Source organism: Bos grunniens, chromosome 20 (assembly GCF_055505025.1).
Source record: "Bos grunniens cultivar Pamir isolate PY7600 chromosome 20, Bosgru_T2T1.0, whole genome shotgun sequence".
NCBI classification, from domain to species: Eukaryota; Metazoa; Chordata; class Mammalia; order Artiodactyla; family Bovidae; genus Bos; species Bos grunniens.
In genome coordinates, this window is record NC_141184.1 from 64,118,290 (window position 1) to 64,137,782 (window position 19,493).

Here is a 19,493-nt window from a genome sequence, read left to right on the forward strand (position 1 = left end):
GCCAAAGTGAAAAGAATGCCCAGTTGTGGATATGACTGGTGATGGAAGTAAAGTCTGATGCTGTAAAGAGCAATATTCTTAAGAACCTGGAATGTTAGGTCCATGAATCAAGTGGTAAATTAGAAGTGGTCAAGCAGCAGATGGCAAGAGTGAACATTGATATTTTAGGAATCAGTGAACTAAAATGGACTGGAATGGGTGAATTTAATTCAGATGGCCATTATATCTACTACTGTTGGCAAGAATCCCTTAGAAGAAATAGAGTAGCCCTCGTAGTCAACAAAAGACTCCGAAATGCAGTACTTGGGTACAATCTCAAAAATGACAGAATGATCTCTTTGTTTAGAAGGCAAACCATTCAATATCACAGTAATCCAAGTCTGTGCCCCAACCAGAAATGCTGAAGAAGCTGAAGTTGATTAGTTCTCTGAAGGCCTACAAGACCTTCTAGAACTAACACCCAAAAAAGATGTCCTTTTCCTCATAGGGGACTGGAATGCAAAAGTAGGAAGTCAAGAGATACTTGGAGTAACAGGCAAATTTGGCCTCGGAGTACAAAATGAAGCAGGGCAAAGGCTAACAGAGTTTTGCCAAGAGAACACACTGGTCATGACAGACACCTTCCAACAACACAGGAGAAGACTCTACACATTGACATCACCAGATGCTCAACACTGAAATCAGATTGATTATATTCTTTGCAGCCAGAAATGGAGAAGCTGTATACAGTCAGCAAACAAGACCAGGAGCTGACTGTGGCTCAGATCATGAACTCCTTATTGCCAAATTCAGACTTAAATTGAAGAAAGTAGGGAAAACCACTAGGCCATTCAGGTATGACCTAAATCAAATCACTTACGATTTCAGTGCAAGTGAGAAATAGATTCAAGGGATTAGATTTGATAGAGTGCCTGGAGAATTATGGATGGAGGTTCATGACATTGTATAGGAGGCAGTGATCAAGACCATCCCCAAGAAAAAGAAATGCAAAAAGCCAAATGGTTGTCTGAGGAGGCCTTCCAAATAGCTGAGAAAAGAAGAGAAGCTAAAGACAAAGGAGAAAAGGAAAGATATACCTATTTGAAATCAGATTTCCAAAGAATAGCAAGGAGAGATAAGAAAGCCTTCCTCAGTGATCAGTGCAAAGAAATAGAGGAAGACAATGGAATGGGAAAGACTAGAGATCTCTTTAAGAAAATTAGAGATAGCAAGGGGACATTTCATGCAAAGATGGGCACAATAAAGGACAGAAGTGGTATGGACCTAACAGAAGCAGAATATATTAAGAGGTGGCAAGAATACACAGAAGAACTATACAAAAAAGATCTTCATGACCCAGATAACCACAAAGATATGATCACTCACCTAGAACCAGATATCCTGGAATGTGAAGTGAAGTAGGCCTTAGGAAATATTACTATAAACAAAGCTAGTGGAGGTGATGGAATTCCAGTTGAGCTTTTTCCAATCCTAAGAGATGATGCTGTGAAAGTGCTGCACTCAATATGCCAGCAAATCTGCAAAACTCAGCAGTGGCCACAGGACTGGAAAAGGTCAGTTTTCATTTCAATCCCAGAGAGGGCAATGCCAAAGAATGTTCAAACTACCACACAATTGCACTCATCTCACACGCTAGTAAAGTAATGCTCAAAATTCTCCAAGCCAGGCTTCAACAGTATGTGAACCATGAACCTGCAGATGTTCAAGCTGGATTTAGAAAAGGCAGAGGAACCAGAGATCAAATTGCCAACATCCATTAAATCATAGAAAAAGTAAGAGAGTTCCAAAAAAACATCTACTTCTGCTTTATTGACTACACCAAAGCCTTTGACTGTGTGGATCACAACAATCTGTGGAAAATTCTTCAAGAGATGGGAATACCAGACCACTTTACCTGCATCCTGAGAGATCTGTATGCAGGTCAAGAAGCAACAATTATAAACAGACATGGAACAATGGACTGGTTCCAAATTGGAAAAGGAATATATCAAGGTTGTTTATTGTCACTGTGCTTATTTAACTTATATACAGAAAACATCATGTGAAATGCTGGACTGGATGAAGCACAAGGTAGAATCAAGATTGCCGGGAGAAATATCAATAACCTCAGATATGCAGATGACACCATACTTAAGGCAGAAATTGAAGGAGAACTAAAGAGCCTCTTGATGAAAATGAAAGAGGAGAGTGAAAAAGTTGGCTTAAAGCTCAACATTCAGAAAACTAAGATCATAGCATCTGGTCCCATAACTTCATGGCAAATAGATGGGGAAATGGTGGAAATAGTGAGAAACTTTATTTTGGGGGCTCCAGAATCACTGCAGTTGGTGACTGAAGCCATGAAATTAAAAGACGCTTGCTCCTTGGAAGAAAAGTTATGACCAACTTAGACAGCTTGTTAAAAAGCAGAGACATTACCTTGCCAACAAAGGTCCATCTGGTCAAAGCTATGGTTTTTCCAGTAGTCATGTATGGGTATGAGAGTTCGACTATAAAGAAAGCTGAGTGCCAAAGAACTGATGTTTTTGAACTGTGGTGTTGGAGAAGACTCTTGAGAGTCCCTTGGACTGCAAGGAGATCCAACTAGTCCATTGTAAAGGAAATCAGTCCTGAATATTCATTGGAAGGACTAATGAGGAAGCTGAAACTCCAATACCTTGGCCACCTGATGTGAAGGACTGGCTCATTAGAAAAGACCCTGATGCTGGGCAAAATTGAAGGCAGGAGGAGAAGGGGATGACAGAGGATGAGATGGTTGGATGGACATGAGTTTGAGCAAGCTTCTGGAATTGGTGATGGCCAGGGAAGCCTGGCATGTTGCAGTCCGTGGGTTCACAAAGGGGTGGAGATGACTGAGTGACTGAACCGATGAGAATAAATTCAGATGTAATCATAAATGTTGCTTCCCTAAATACCTTGGCTCTTCCTACTATGTAGAATTTTTTTTTCTTCTTAGATTGTAACAAGATGTTAATACTTTCCTCCTTGCCCTCCTTTCTCTCTGCAGACTCATGGCCCATATTCTTGCTTCTTCTGCCCCAAAGGTCCCTCACATCTATTATCCACAGCTGCCTCTTCAGGGCAAATTAAAAATTCTTCATAATGTATCATTCAGGAATATTTAATAAATTTATCCTAATTCTTTCAAGTTATGCCTGAGAACAAAAGAGGTCCACTAAGGATCTCTCTTTTCTTAGAGAATCATCTAAGTAGAACCTCCACCTGCTGGCAATACTAAACGCTCGTGGAAGCTTTGACAAAATAATTCATTAATATGTTACTTTGGTCAGAAAATCCATTATTTTTCTATCTTAAAGTGTTTTTGAGTATTTTCTTCTCTTATATTACACGTGCATTTATCATAATACAACTAATTTCATTTGTTGGCTTTCTAGGTTGTGTCCATTTTTCCCCCTTAGATAGTAGGATGACATAAGGGGACATACAGAACTTGTGAAGGGGCATGCGGAGTTTTTGTTCAGGTAAATTAAGGTAGTTATGGTGGGTAAGAAATTTAAAAAAAATTATTTTTAAAGTAAGGTGGTATTATGAATGGCATCATCCAATTTATGACCACCATTGTATCATACTCCTTTGTGTGTGTGTGTGTGCACACGTGTGTGCGCGCTCAGTCGTGTCCAAGTCTTTGTGACCCCAGGACGGTCACCCACCAGGCTCCTTTGTCCATGGAATTTTCCCAAGCAAGAATACTGGATTGGATTGTCATTTCCTTTACCAGGGGATCTTCCTGACCCAGGGATCAAACTCGCATCTCTACCACGCTCCTACTTCGTGTCTGCTTTATGTGAATTTAACTTTCTAGGCTCTATTTTAAAAATTAAATAGGGAGAGGAGATAGGGAGAAAATAATGTGAACCTCGGGTGGTTCTAGACTCAAGTGAGTTTAATGGCCCTGAGAGAGCATGACCCTGGGGATGTGAATGTGTGCTTCCTGCCCCGGCTCACAGTGAGCACATCTTACATGTGGACGTGAGCCCTGCTTTTTAAAAAGATTTTTTGGATGTGGACTATTTTTAAAGTCTTTAATATTTTGTTACGGTATTGTTTCTGTTTTATATTTTGGTATTTTGGCCCCAGGGTTTGTCGGATCTTAGCTCCCCAACTAGGGTTCAAACCTGTACCACCACCACCCCCACATTGGAAGGCAAAGTTCTAACCTCTGGACCACCAGGGAAGTCCCCAGCTGTGGTTGTAAAGATCCTTGTTTTCTGTAAAACATGGCCTCTCAGGGAAAGCCAACCATTGCACCTGGTACCCAAGCAAGGTAACGGTGTTCTCCAGCAAAGAACTGCTTCTGTTGCACTTGGAGCGATGCCATGGTGCCTTCTAGAGGTTTTGGAGGAAGACTTTGATCATCTCTGAAACTTTCACCTAATGCTGGAACTTGAGGCTTGAAATTACCACTGTGTGTGGCTAAGTTATCCAAGATAGGCTTGTCCTTGCATCTTGGCTCCTGCTGCCTCTTGTCTGTATTTTTTTTTTTTTTTACTTTTTCCCCAAGAATGTGTTTAACGGTGTTAAAAACTGTTGTCTCTGGTGGTCAAACAATGGAGCAGAGAAGCAAAACAAATCCTCCTCCTTTTTCTGTTTGGGTATGACGTCCTTAGAACTTCTTTCTACGTTGCCATATCTCTGTTTTGAAAATCAAGCTATTACTCTTGAGGTGAAGATAAGCATCCTTCAGTGTCTACAATTTAGAAGAGAAATATAATCAAAGGGAAAACTTTACTAACATTTAACACGTAAGCTGAAATTTAGCAACAGCTTATGTTCTCTACTGTCATAATCTCATTTGATCTTCACAACTCTTTGAAGTATAGATGTTATATCATTTTATAGGAGACAACTGAGGATCAGAAAGTGTGAGTGACTTGGTTAGGGCCACTAAGTAAATAAGTGGCAGAGCCCAGATATACAGATCTTCCTTGACTTCTCATGAGGTCATGCCCCAATAAAATCATTGTAAGTTGAAAATATCATCAGTCAAAATGCATTTAATAAGTCTAACCTGCTGAAGATCCTAGCTTAGCCTAGCCTGTCCCTGTCTTCAGTGTGCTCAGAACATGTACATTAGCCTAGAGTTGGGCAATATCATCTAACACAAAGCCTATTTTAAAATAAATAAAATAAAATAAATCACAGTAAAAAATAAATGCTTTCAAAAAATAAAATAAAGTGTTAAATATCATATAATTTATTAAATGTGTGCTAAGTTGCTTCAGTCATGTCCAACTCTTTGCAAATCATGGACTGTAGCCACCAGGCTCCTCTGTCATGGGATTCTCCAGGCAAGAATAGTGGAATGGGTTGCCATGCCCTCCTCCAGGGCATCTTTTGGATCCAGGATTGAACCTGTGTCTCCTATGGCTCCTGCATTGCAGGTGAATTCTCTACTGCTCGGCCACAGGGGAAGCTGGTGAAAAAAACGAATGGTTGTACAGGTGCAGAATGGCTGTAAGCGTACAGGTTGTTTAACCTCACGATCACGTGGCTGACGGGGAGCTGCACTCACTGCCACTGCCCAGCATCATGACAGACTATTATAGGGCATATCACTAGTCTGGAAGATCAAAATTCGAATTTTCAAATCTGGTTTCTACTGAATGCTTCTGCTCCATTGGTAAAGTTGAACCATCATAAGCTGGGGACCATCTGTATTTGTCTCCAAAACCCCATGCTTTTTCTTTTCAGCGTGTGGTTCTTTAAAAATATGAATATAAAACACAGTTCTTGCCCTCAAGGAATTTTGGATCCCACTGGAGGATGAGAAAACCGTACAAATGCTGTAATTTAAATCAAAGTATGAATACTGTTCCAGGGAGGTTCAGTTTTATCAAGATTGAAAAGTAGGTGACAGTATGTGTCCTGGATAATTGTGACTTTATTTTTTAAGTAAAGGATTTTTAATTAAAGGAGGCACAGTAAGGCTGATGAAATCATTTACATTCTTATGTTGTCGTGGTTGTATGATAACTAGTGAGAAAGTGGCCTTGGGGATATATCGTTGAATTCTGCCAGCTGCAATTGTAATCAGCCAGTCAGAGAAAGCAAAGAAATTAAGCTGTTGAATATGAATGAGATGTAAATAACATCTTGAATTAATTTAAATGCAATCACATTGACCCAATGGTGGTGGGGGGGTAGAACTCAATTACCATAGATAGTAAGGAGGATAAATGACCCATATTTAGGAGAAATTCTTTGGTAGGAAAATGAGCTGGCCTAAAAAAAGGACTGTGTCAACACAATACTCCACTTTTTATGTTAACTATGCGCTGCCGGTCAGCACACTTAATTCATTCTTTAAACAAGGTTGATAAATAATAAAGCAAATGAGGATGGAAAGTCTCTTTCTGGGCTTCTCACATGTACCAGTTGGGTAGTACTAGTAGTTTTATTGCTGGAATAATTTTGATATCAACAATAAGTCAACATGGAATTGGTCAACCAGGACTGTACTTTGGGGAAAATTAGATTTAGACGGCTCTACCTGACAGCTCCCAGATCTGCATTTTGCAAAGTTCCTTTATGTCTTTGCATTGACCTGAAGGTCTTCTGACCTGTCTCTGATGGTCAGTAGAGGAGCAGCCTGTTGCAGTAGTTTGTTGACCTGGGATTTATCCTGGTTAAGTGGTTCTAAAACTGTGATAATGAGAAAGACAACAGTATCTCCTGACCTAGTACTTTCAAATGGTGATTATCTCCACTGGAGGAGGTTCGCTTTCCTGGGTCTCTGGACATCTCTCAGGCAGCCAGGAGTCCTGTGCACACCCCAAGTATTGTCTGGAGCCTTAGAGAACAAAGGGTCTTTTCTACCCAATACTGTTGTTCTTGCCATGATGAATAAAATGCAAATATATGTTTAAACATTTTACTGGAGTTCACATAGCTTTTTTGGTCCAGATGCACACATTTAGTCACCCATCAGATACTAAAAATATTGCAGCTCTCATATAAAGATTCTTTATCTACAGGTTAGGACTTAACTGTGCACATCATTCAGTCATTTCACAGCTGCCTACGATGTTCTCAGTTCTAAAATAGAAGAAATGGAAATCCATTCACAAAATTTTGTCTATTTTCTTATAGAAAGATGCATGTGTACTAAAACCTTATCTAGTATTAGAGTTGAGAGTACTTTTTCCATACAGTTGCACCCAGCTGAGTAAGAAAAATATATACTTTTCAAATAAAAGGACACGAAGTAGAGAATATATTGTGTGTTTTCACTTAGTTGTAATGCTAGCAATTACCTTCTAGTTGTATTTTTATCTACTTGTATGCTATGTTTACAAAGCAAACAATATGAAAACACAGAGGTGGCTTATGTAACTCTGATTTGAATTTGAAAGTAAGGGATTTCTCCCCTTTTTTTACATCTAGCTGTACCCCTCACCCAAATGCTACCCAATCAGACAGGATTAACTATTAGAGAGCAGGTTATGCATCTTACTTTCTCACACTGCATGGCATGAGAGTGTCAACAGTTTAGGAACTAATTGAAATAAAGAGATGGGTGTTCATTAAGACACATCGTGGCATTTCCAGATCTGCAGAGCTGAAAAGATCCCCATCTTGTTTCCACTTGCCTTTAAAGTTTATTTGGCTGTCAGATGACCTCAAAATGGAGCACAATACTTCTATGCTTGAAAGAGACTCCTGGATGAGACTTAGGGTGCACTTTTTTCCTGCCCCTGACCTTGGCTGCTGTACTTGAGCTTATTCGAGGCCAGTATATCTGTGTGCCTGCTGGTTGGGATTTAGAGAAGTAAGTTTGAGCAGTGTCACGATTTATGGGGAGGCAGTAACGGGCTTCTACTGAATGCTAATTACCAAAGAGTTTTTCAGGGAGGCTGTGTAAATTAGTCACTAGCTCTATTGAGATGGAATGAAAGTGTGCATCAGAGTCCCAAAGGCACCCAACGCCTTATGACTGACGACCAAACCCGGTGACAATTTGAGGGAAAAAAATGCCCCAGTTGCGTTAAAGCGTAAAGTAGGTGACTCTGCATGAATTTAATGAGATAACTACAATTCTGGATGGAAGTTAAAGCTTCCAACCCCTTGAGGATTAAAAGGATGGGGAGACTGGATTGTTAAATGAATTATCAGAGCTGTTTTGGCTCTTAGATCTGAAAAGCTGCCAAACCTGCCAATCGTAAGAAAGAATAGACCGCTCCGGAAAAACCCCTGCCCTGTGTATGACGGCCTTTATTTGCCTATGTACCGGAGCTTTCTGGTTGTCCACACACATAAACCTCAACCTTTATCTCATGCTGCACAGGATGGCTTTTCTGAGAAAGCATCCCCTAGCTCCCCACCAAAACAGGCGCCTGCCTTGGGAAGCTTTTCTTGAGTTCCAGGCGGCTCTAAGTTCCCAGTTACCTTTTTTCTTTACTTCCATTTCCAGCAAGGAGAAGAGTTAATGATTCATTTGCTCCCAGTGACCTTTTGAATAACTGGACTGCGGTGTACCCGTGCCACTCTGAGGGGCCGTGCTTACCTCCTTGTACTTTCTCAGTTTGGCTTGAATATTTACAGCCTCCTCCTTGGTCTACATGCCTGAACGCCTGAAGGAAGCAAAACATTTATTGCCTCTCCCGCCCCAGTGTTCGGTGTTCGCAGCTTTCACCCAGCCCCATCCCTTCCTTTTACATCACACGGGAGACTCGCCTCCTGGCTGGGGACGCCCCAGTTCTTCCCGAGTCTCTGCTGTCGAGCCTGTTTGATTTCATCAAGACAAAAAGATGGATTCTGACTCGGACTCACCTTTTAACTACTCGTGGCCTTCCTTCCCCAAAATGAAGATTCGACGGAGGGCGTCCAAACAAGGTAGCTCATGGGATCTTTTACTTCTCCTGGAGCCGAGGCAGGCTTCTTCCTCTTCTTACCTTTCTTTTCCTCATTGCTTTGCAGAACTCCTTCTGATGAAGTGCGTGTTTATACGTGTCTTTGTAAAACTCTCACAATATGTGTTTTACAGTAGACCTCTGAAGTAAACCTACTCACCCTTCTTGTGTTCCTTTCACTTTAAATTTACCTTTGTGCTGTATCGTGCATATGCTACTCCCTTTAAAAAAATAAATAAACAGGGAGCTTAGTACAAGGTAAATGTTTTGGAATCATTTGCTCAGAGTTACCTTGGCGTTACCTTGCCAGTAAGGAGTCTTGTTGATTTAAAAGTGTCTGGTCTTTGTGGGATTTACAGAGAACTGTGTGTGCATTCAGTACCCAGTTTCTGCTGTGTTTGTGTTTTAGTTTTCAAGTGTGTGCCAATTAAAAAAAGTTTTTTTTTCGTTAATACCTGAGAAAGTTCTCTCTTTTCTGTACTACTTTCTTGATTTTGTAGATGCTCTAAGGAGGATTTTAAGAAATTTCTCCAGGGGATGCAGTCATATATTAAGAAGTTTATTAATAATAATTACCAGTATGCAAAATGCTTTACTGCCTAAGGAAGAAGAGCTATTATTTGCAGTATGATTAATGATGGCGTGGCTTCACACTGCTTATTCCCCTTCACCTGCAACCCACTCTCATGGTGCAGGTCCTGGAAACCAGGAGATAAGATGGTCTTAGGGAATAGCGGAGGTGGCCTGAGTATCTGGTACACCACCCCTGGCAGGTGAGGACTGTTGCCTTCTCAGGCTGATCAAAGCTACAAAGGTAGTGAGCAACCCTTTCTTGTCTTGTGGACGAATTTTGTGTGGTTATGTTTTTAATTCAAAGAGAAAGAAACACTTTTGTGAGCTTGCAAGCAGAAAAGGTGTTTCTGAAAGTGGGCTGCTGTTGTGGCTTTATCCTGGGTGGCGGGGGTGGGGGCGGGGAGGGCAGAATCATCTGAGAACAGAATGACCTGCTACATTGCCCTCTGCTTCTCCTGGAGAAAAATGGGGGCTGGCAGTTGTCCACGTACCTGATTTTCTTCAAGGATTTTTCCTTCTAAAATAAAAAGAGGTGTGTGTGTGTGTGTATGTGCTCTTGGGCTGAAATCAAGGCTCCCAACCCCAGGAATAAGATGAGCTGACTCTATAGGAGTCCTAGAAAGCCTCACCCTCAACAGACCTCCCACACTGTTCGTTGCCATCCTTGAAATTCCGTCGCTGGGGACTTAAACCATTTGTACAACATTCTGTTCTCCTGTTTTAAAATTTAATTGCTGCTGCTTTTGGGGTAAAGAGCCATGATTCAAATGTGACTTACTATTAAATAGTTCGGGGGTGGGGGGAAGAATCTATGAAGAACAAAAGCATGTGCATGTGAAAGCAAGCTCAGATGCCAATGGAAAATGGAGTAAAATGTTAGCGATAAGTAGGTCTGGGGAAAGGGCAAGTATTAGTGTTCTTTATGTTATTCATTCAGCTTTTCTGTAAGTTTGAAATTATTTCCAAATAATTTGTTTAAAACTTTTAAATGACTTCTGGGACAGGAGCTACACCAAGTCCTTAATTCTTTAGAATGAATATTACTAGTTCTGGTGCATGGAGAACTTCTTGAGGGCAGGTAGCAGTTCTGTAAGACTCCTTAATCTTTGTGCTAATTCTCACTCAAATTTGGGGAATAATCTGTTTTATGTAGTTTTGTATTTAAATGTATTGCCTGGCTGGCGGGCAGGATGCCAATGTTGTGGGGGGCCTGGGTAGTCTAACAACCTGAAGAGTTGTGAGATTAATGATTAGGAGGCCGATGGAGAACCCTCAGAGTCCAGTGGAGTTGTAGGGAATGCATTAATCACATTCTCCTTTGAAATCCAAAGTTGGAGCACAGCCAGTTTGAACTCCAGCAGAAAGTCATAACATAGTTATGTATAAATTAAACTCGATTCAAGTGAAAGCAGGTACCTGAGATATGAAAATGATTAACTATTTGCTGCTAGTAAACAAAGGACAAGTGAAGCTCAGGTGGGTAGCAGAGAGCAGGGCTGTCAGTATCCCAGGCTTCCTTCTTCATTAAACGATGATGAGCTGGTTGCGAGGGATGGCTTTGGTCACACTGTTTCTATTGTCAGCTGAGTGGAATCCCAGAACCAAAAGGGCCTTAGAGATCCCCGGGCCCAACCACCTCATTTTATAGATGAGAATGATGAGATCCAACGAAGTGAAGTGTTAGGGAATTGTTTGAGTGCTCAACAAGCACGTCCAGAGTGCCAGACACTTCCTAGAGGGTGGATGAAGTAGTGAACCAGATAGATCCTGTCTCTGCTTACAAGGATCTTAGCATTGGGAATGGATCATCTCTCCTGGCAGTAGAAGAAACACTGAGAAACCTGATTTTTTCAGCCCCGTGGCTAGATTGTGATGATCTATGGTCTTTTATCCCTTAGAAAATGATCTAATTATTTCTCCAGGCTTTAAGATGTCTTGAGTTTCTTCCTTATTCTTTCCTTCCTTCTAATCATCACCAACATCATTCTCCGGATGTAGGTTCTGGTCTCCTAGGAAATCATGAGGAAGGTATTGAGAGCTTAGAATTTCTGGCTTATAAGCAAACCTTTCATATTTGGTTAGAAATATTTTTTATTCCCTCTCCTTTTTCTGTGCTGATCCTCCTTGTTAGTATTCTCTGTCTTTTAATGTCCCCTGCTGCCCTTATCACTGTTCTCTGATAGATACGTGCACACATTACTGGCCTGTTTAGAGAGATGTGAAAGTTTAGAGGGTGTAGTAATAAGAGGAAAGTTGGATTGGCAGAAATCCATCAATGCTTATGTATTAACTTAAAACTGCAACTAGTACTTGTCTTCATGTCCTCATAAGGAGAGAGAAGAGGGTCTAACTTGGAAGTAGGGCCTCTGGAAGGGACTGATGTCTAGATGGTGATGGGATGTAAGCAGGGGGCGAAAGCAGTGGAAACCAACTGCCCCACAGCTATTCCTGGGGTTCTCAAAGTTGCCTTTGGCATATTGTGGGCAGCCCAGGACAGGCCGTCCTGGGGACCTACTGGTTAATAGTTGGAGTGGGTCAGAATCCATGATTGTTTGCTTCAAGAGTCCAGGAATGCCTGGATTTTTATTTTGTTGATTTCAGTAGGAGATTCAACCAATAAACAATATTTATTCATGAGAAATTTGAAACTGTAAGGATTGGCTTTTGCTTGTTCCCGGTGATTCTTCAGTCTTTCCAGTGAGCTGCTCTTCTCTTTCTGCCTTTCATTCGCTCATGCCCTGTGTCTCGCTCGCTCCTTTTCCAGCTCCTGTCCTTCATAGACTGCCTGCAATGCAGGAGACCCGGGTTTGATGCCTTGATCGGGAAGATCCTCTGGAGCAGGAAATGGCAACCCACTCTAGTATCCTTGCCTGGAGAGTCCCATAGATAGAGGAGTCTGGCGGGCTACAGTCTGTGGGGTCGCAAGAGTCGGGCATGACTGAGCGACTAGGCACACACGTACAGTGGCACAAAGTGTGAACGACTGCTCTTTTTTTTTCCCTTTTTTTGCTGGTGCAAGAGGCAATGCCTGTATGAAAACTGAATGACCTTGGAGAGCTTAGATAGCACCAGACTTTCTGTAGTCATAGTCAAAATAACTAGTATGTGTGTACTACTTTATTTATTTTTTTTTGTTTTGTTTTTAAATTTTTATTCCTTTATTTCTCATGTGTTCCCCATCCTGAACCCTCCTCCCTCCTCCCTCCTCCCTCCCCATACCATCCCTCTGGGTCGTCCCAGTGCACCAGCCCCAAGCATCCAGCGTCGTGCATTGAACCTGGACTGGCATCTCGTTTCATACATTGTACTACTTTATTAATCATAATAACCACTGTTTACTAAGCTGTGATGGGTACTTGACACTTAAACATCTGATTCTCAAAATAATTCTCTGAGAGATATTGTATCTGTTTAACATTTGAGGAAACTGAGGCTTAAAGAGTTTTTAAAGTTATTTCCATACCGAGAAATGCAGATAACAGTTACATGGTAAAAATAAGGAAAGGAAAGAATGAATGGCATTCATTCATTGTGTTTATAAGGTGGTTTGCACATGTGTTATCTTGTAAAAGACCTGTATGTCAGATATGGTCATCATCTTCATTTATTAGTTGGGGGCTCTGAGGCTCAGGGGCTTCCCCGGTGTCTCAGATGGTAAAGATTCTGCCTGCAGTGCAGGAGACCCAGGTTCAATCCCTAGATTGGGAAGATCCCCCAGAGAAGGGAATGGCTACCCACTCCAGCGTTCTTGCCTGGAGAATCCCATGGACAGAGGATCCTGGGCGGGGCTACAGTCCATAGGGTTGCAGAGTCGGGCACAACTGAAGCAACTTAGCATGCATGCCTGCTGAGGCTCAGAGAGATAAAATGAGTTGCCCAAGATTAGACTAATAAATGCAGAACCAGACCTATGACAGATCATAGCCCTTGATTTCAGAGGTTTTGTTCTTCCTAGTATATTTTACCAGCTCTCAGTAGAGATAAAAGATGGTGAATTCAGTGAGTAGCTTTCTTATATTCATTGGGTGCCACTGTGTCTCACAATCCTAGCTTCTCCCTGTCTTATGTATCTTGGACGAGAAGTAGAGGTGGCAGTAGAAACTCTGGGGAACACTCGGGGAGCACAGTTTCCACTGTCTTGACACATCTTCACACACGTGTATCTAGTGCTGACACACACCCCTCGTTTGAGAGAAGAGCTGGTAGATGACCGCCCCGCTGGACAGTCGGGTGAGGAACAGGACAGGCAGGAGGAGCTGAGAAAAGGATGGGAGAGGAGAGCTTCCAGTGCGTCTTGGAAGACTCCTAGGTTTGTCTCAGAGAAAGCTGAAGTCAGAGAGAGTGAGGATGCTGGGAATGGAGATAAGAATCAGGAGACCACTGTCTTGGCGTGTCTCATGAGCTCATTTAGTGTTTGGAGAGCAGGTACTCAGTGTGAAAATTAATCCCTGACCCAGTGCATATGAAAGGTATGATGGTATTTCAGAAGATTTAATGATAATTTTGAGACATGAGGTACTCTTGTCTCAGGGGCTTACTTGCCTTCTTCCTCTTTCCTGCCCTCCCTTCCTTCCTTTCTTTCAAGAAGTTTTATTGAATACACACACTTTCATGGGCATATGTGTATTTCATCTAGAAATTCCCTAAAGGATGCCTGAATACCATAGGAGGAAAAAGTCACTACAGAAACTCTTATTAAGGAAGAGAAACATTTTCCTAAAGGTGACATAACCTGCTAAGATTTTGTTGGCTCACAATGAAGATAGTATTGAACCTCATGCAGAGCAGTTTCAATTTCAGACGCTGCCCAGAGGCCTGCCTTTGTCAGCCCGAGAGAAGAAGGCCGTTGCCAAACCACATAGCTACATACCCCTCATGGCTCCCTTTAGTTAAACAAATACTTTGCCAACTATTTGAAACTGATTTGTTTCCTTTATTTTGAGTTAGTTCAAATTCTTAGGCAAGGTACATGTCTGCGTTAATCCCCGTCAGTGGAAAGGAGACATTATTTTAATTTATTACCCCATGTTCAAGAGCTTCGTCCCAATCATTCCAGTTTTGGGGAAGGACCAATGGGTTGTTTATTCAGAGGCATTAATTAAGGGAGAACTAAGGGAAAATGTGATAAGTCCTATAGGAGAGTTCAGGACAAATTACTGTTGAAGTTCAAGGTGAAGAGACTAGTTCAAGTTGAGGGTATCATGAAAGGGATGGCGATTCAGTAGCCTGTGGTCAGGTGGTGGGGTTGTTTTCTTTGTGTTTGTTTTTTATGACTGCTCTGGGTCTTCATTGCGGTGCATCGGTTTCTCATTGAGGTGGCTTCTCTAGGCATGTGGGCTTGATTGTGGAATCTCCTGGACTAGGGATCAAACCCATGGCCCTTGGATTGGTAGGTGGATTCTTAGCCAGTGGACTACCAGAGAAGTCTGAAATGAAATTTTAACAGACTGTCCTTCCAAGCAAGTGGACAGAGTCAGATATATACAGAGTGTATCAAAGTGATGGACAGTGGCCCATCTTTGTGTGCTGTTTATTTATGGAGCACAAAACAGAGAGAGATGCCAAGTGTTAAACTGGCCTGGACGGCTGGTTCTAGTATTCTCCTGCCCTTCACTGCACAGCACTCTCATTCTTTAATAGGGGGCCCCTCCACTGCTCTGGGCATGGGTCCAGATGATGCTGCCACCTTCTTATGTGGCCTTGTCTTCTGGGATGCAGTGAGATAGGCATCCCATTCAGGTGGGCCAGTCACAACCCTCCTCCTGTCTGGTCACAACTGTTGGCCCAGGGTGGGCACATGACCCCAAGTTGGCCAATCAGAGTGTTTCCTTGGTGTTCTTCAAACTGGAATTTGGAAGGCCTTGTCTTCCTTCTTGGGTAGCAGTGCTGGAAGGGTGGAAATGAAAGCTGTCAGCTGGGAGAAACCAGTCTGTAGTAGGAGGAAATACTGCACACACGTAAGGATAAGCAGTCTTGAGGTGGGTCCCGCTGAAGTCCAGACGTGCATTCTAGTCTCTGGGGGTCTGTTGCTGCCATGATTCTCGCCCCCCACCCCGCCAAAGCTTGCGTATTAGATTCCTTCGTTTCTGGAGCTTCCCTCACATGCTTCAGTACATCTCTCCCCTCCCCCTTTTACTTTTTGTTTAGCAAATTCAGGTCACTGTTTATCCCACTTCCAACTTGAAGTCTCTAACTTGTCCTTCAAGATGCTGCCTGAGGGTCCTTTATTCTGGAAGCCGCCCCTGAATTCCCTCAGTTTCATTGTTCTGTCCTTTGTGCCACTGTGACTTGTGTACAGTTGTATAACAGGCATCACATTGCTGTATTACAGCTATCATTACTGTCCCTTAACCCAGAAGACACTGAATTCCTTGAAGGTGGAGCCTGGCTGACGTATTTTCACATTTCCGGTGGCTGGATCACAGAAAGTCAGCAGTAAATATGAAAGAGTATTGTGTATGGTTTTACTACACTACACTCAGGTTTAATTTTGCCTTTAAACTTCTTATTTTATATTGAAGTATAGCCAATTAACAATATTGTGATCGAACCGACTCAGGCATACATATACATGTCTCCGTTCTCCCCCAGGTAGGGCTTCCCTGGTGGCTCAGACAGGAAAGAATCTGCCTGCAATGCAGGAGACCTGGGTTCGATCCCAGGGTTGGGAAGATCCCCTGGAGAAGGGAATGGCAACCCACTCCAGTATTCTTGCCTGGAGAATCCCATTAACAGAGGAGCCTTGGTGGGCTACAGTCCAAGAGGTCGCAAAGAGTCAGACATGACTGAGCGACCAAGACACAGCACGCACGTTCTCCCCCAGGCCCCTGTCCCATCCAGGCTGCCACATAACACTGAGCCGTGTTTCCTGTGCCTACAGCAGATCCTCGTTGGTTCTCCATTTTAAATATAGCAGTGTGTAAATGTCCGTACCAAACTCCCTAACTATCCCTTCCTACCATGCTTCCCCTCTTGCCTTTATTTCTTTATTTTGTCCACAAGAGATCTGATCTGATGAAGTCCTACCCTAGGCAGTGGGGAGGGGAAAGGATATATTTTAGTCTAACAGAAAACTTGGTCTGATGCAATAATGAAAATAGTCATTTTTGATAACTGCTCGGTCTCTTTAAGTAAAATATCTAGTCTCTCAGATTTCTTCCTTCTCTTCTCCCTTTCTTGCCAAGCTGATGTTGACTCTGATTTCCTGGTGAGGGTGTGGGGAGTATGGTAATATGGGGGAGGAAGAGGCTCCATCTTTGACTGCTCTCTGGGTCCTCCTGGGCTCTGCTATGGATTTCTGCTATGGATTTCCTGTCTTAGGCTCTTCTCTGAGGCACGCTTGTTGTATTAGGTGTTCTGGCATCTGTGACCACAGTCCTTCAGCTGGATCTTCTCCATGGTATTGATCAGGACCCTGTGGCTCTCCTTCCTGTCTTGTCCTTGCCCTGGCTCTTTATACTATAGAGACCTGGGAATCTCTGCCCCTGGCTGCTGGCTCACATGTATCCCTAAAAAGATCTGGCACAGGGGCCCTTCCTTTGCCCCATGATGGGCCTGTGGCAGGCCATGAGAACTCACTGCAGCCACTTCCTGCGTCTCTCAGATACCTGTGGGGTCTTGAGGAGCCTTGCTCAGCCTCGGGCACCTGGGAACAGCCCAGGAAAGCCGGCCCTGACCCTCCTGCTTGACTGCGAGGGGGCTTGGTGGTGGTGGTCCTCTGATGGGGTGGGGCAGCCTGCAAGGCGATCACATGCAGAACCCCTGTTGGAGCGGAGAAACACCCACCCACCCTCAGAGCAGCCCCCAGCCCAATTCACATTGTTCTCTGCAGGCAGAGAACCGGTGGGTCTTCTGCCTTAGATCTCTGTTGCCCATGCCAGTGGAAAGCCCTCGTTATGAATTGCAATAAATCTCCTATCCAGTGGTCATTCAGGCTAACCTGCCCGAAGTTGCTCAGGATAATGGAACAGGATTCAGGAAGCAAGTAGTTTCCCAACCAGGAGACACGTAGAACAGGTTGGAGGCATGCCAGGCAGCGCTTGGCTTCCATTATTTATGTGTTCACTAATTCAAAAGGTGCTTGCTAAAGACCCCAAATAAACAAAAGGTGTTTGCAAGTTGCTGAGAGAGCAGATTTTAGAAATTCTCATCGTAAGAAAATTTTTGTAGCTGCATGTGGCGATGGATGTTAAACCAGGCTTACTGCGATCACTTTGCAACATATACAAATAAGAAACCATTATGTTGAACACCTGAAACTAATGTTATATGTAAATCATACCTCAAAAAATAAAAACGGAACTAATTTGCATTTCAGTGAAGTCTTTATTTTGCTAATGGAGTTCCTTGTCTGTAGTAGAGCTCAGTTACTTTGGGGAATAAGTAGAGCAAAAACCCATGGTTCTAGGGCTAGGTCCTGGAGAATTGGAGCTCCTGGTGACTTTTGAAGTAGGCACAATCATATTCACATGCCTGTATCTTTCCATAAGATTATGCAAGATTTGAACCATTCATCGGGTTTCTTGTGATGATAACATACAGGAGCATCTGCCTTATCAGTTTGTCCGTATGTTTTAATCGACAGTCACCTGAAGGGGTCCTGTCCATGTTCTGCCACTTTCTGTGAGGTCTTTCACTTCTGTCCTGTAGTTTGTATAACCTGTTAGTTTCTTTCCTCTCAGCTTGCCTGTTTTTTCTGTCTTTTGACAAATTGGCTGCAGGCTTTGGAGAACTGCCTCAAGAAGGACAGGAATTGCTGATTAAATCTAATCACACCAAAGCCTGCACACCACACATGACTGAACATCTCCTTGATAGCTTGGGGGAAGTTATTTTCATCTTTGAGTCGTCCTTTTTCAAACATAAACATGTGTTCTCTTGAGGGCTACTTTGCACTACTACAATTAGGAATGAAGACCTGGAAAGGGTGGGGAAAAAGCTGTAGCGTCTCTGAGCCTCTGTTTTCTTTTCCTCTCTTCCTTCTTTTTCCCTACCTCCCTTGGTGCCTCCAGTGTATTATGAGGGAAAAGGTTAGTTTTATTCCTCAATAATTTTGATAATTAGGCCTCTCAAAGCAGCAGAAAGGGCTGCTTTCAGGATCTGATTTTAGAGCGCCAAGTTGTAACTTGTTGTTGTGAAAGAGTTTTCAGCAGTGGTTCCAAGGCCCAGGGCTGGAGAAACAAGGTTCACCCCCAGTACCTCTAGATCTGTTCACTTCGGTTATCAGCTGTTATAGCTGCAGATAGGGCTGGTTGAGAGGCCTGATCTCATGTCAGGGCTCACGTTTCTTTTTTCACAGGATCCCAGGAGTATGAGGTGAGTTCTGAGGGTGAATTGGACATTTGGAACCATGTTTGAGCCACTGTAGTTTGGTAGACTCGGAGAAGGCAATGGCAACCCACTCCAGTACTCTTGCCTGGAAAATCCCAGGGACAGAGGAGCCTGGTAGGCTGCAGTCCATGGGGTCGCTAAGAGTCGGACATGACTGAGTGACTTCACTTTTACTTTTCACTTTCATGCGTTGGAGAAGGAAATGGCAACCCACTCCAGTGTTCTTGCCTGGAGAATCCCAGGGACGGGGGAGCCTGGTGGGCTGCTGTCTATGGGGTCGCAGAGTCAGACACGACTGAAGTGACTTAGCATCAGTTTGGTAGATAAACGTTCCCTGGGTTCTCCCAGACTCATCTTGGTGTGAACTAGTCTTCTGAGTAATGTTAGCTTGTCTGTGACCCACAGGAAATTCCTGGGCTGAGGCTCATCTTGGAGTTTGGATGGTTTCCCTTTGTAACCTAAAGTCCAACTCAGAAGAGTGAGGCCAAGAGATGTTCCAGGTCAGGACTAAAGTTGGGTTAGCCAACAGGTTCGTTTGGATTTTTCCATGAAGTCATACAGAAAAACTTGAACGAACTTTTCAGCCAACCCAATATCAGGAAAATCCCAAGAGGGATTAGAGAAAGACTAGGCAAGAAGAGAAAGGTTGAATGTACCTCAACAATATTCATGCGCATTTGTGAGGGCAGCTTTGTTCTTTCCTCTGCAACACACTAGGAC

General features: G+C 43.0%; 1 protein-coding gene across 22 annotated transcripts in view; it reads left to right on the plus strand.

The window, feature by feature from the left end:
• Positions 1-19,493, plus strand: part of ARHGEF28 (Rho guanine nucleotide exchange factor 28) — a 342,857-nt gene that overhangs the window by 198,009 nt on the left and 125,355 nt on the right. The window contains exon 1 of one of the 22 annotated variants that reach the window (XM_086362156.1): positions 8,532-8,853. The exons of the other annotated variants lie outside the window; for them this stretch is intronic. Coding sequence (XP_086218282.1) covers positions 8,769-8,853 — 85 coding nt within the window. The 5' untranslated portion in view covers positions 8,532-8,768. Of the gene's footprint in view, positions 1-8,531; positions 8,854-19,493 lie in introns of those variants that run through there. 22 annotated transcript variants of the gene reach the window in all.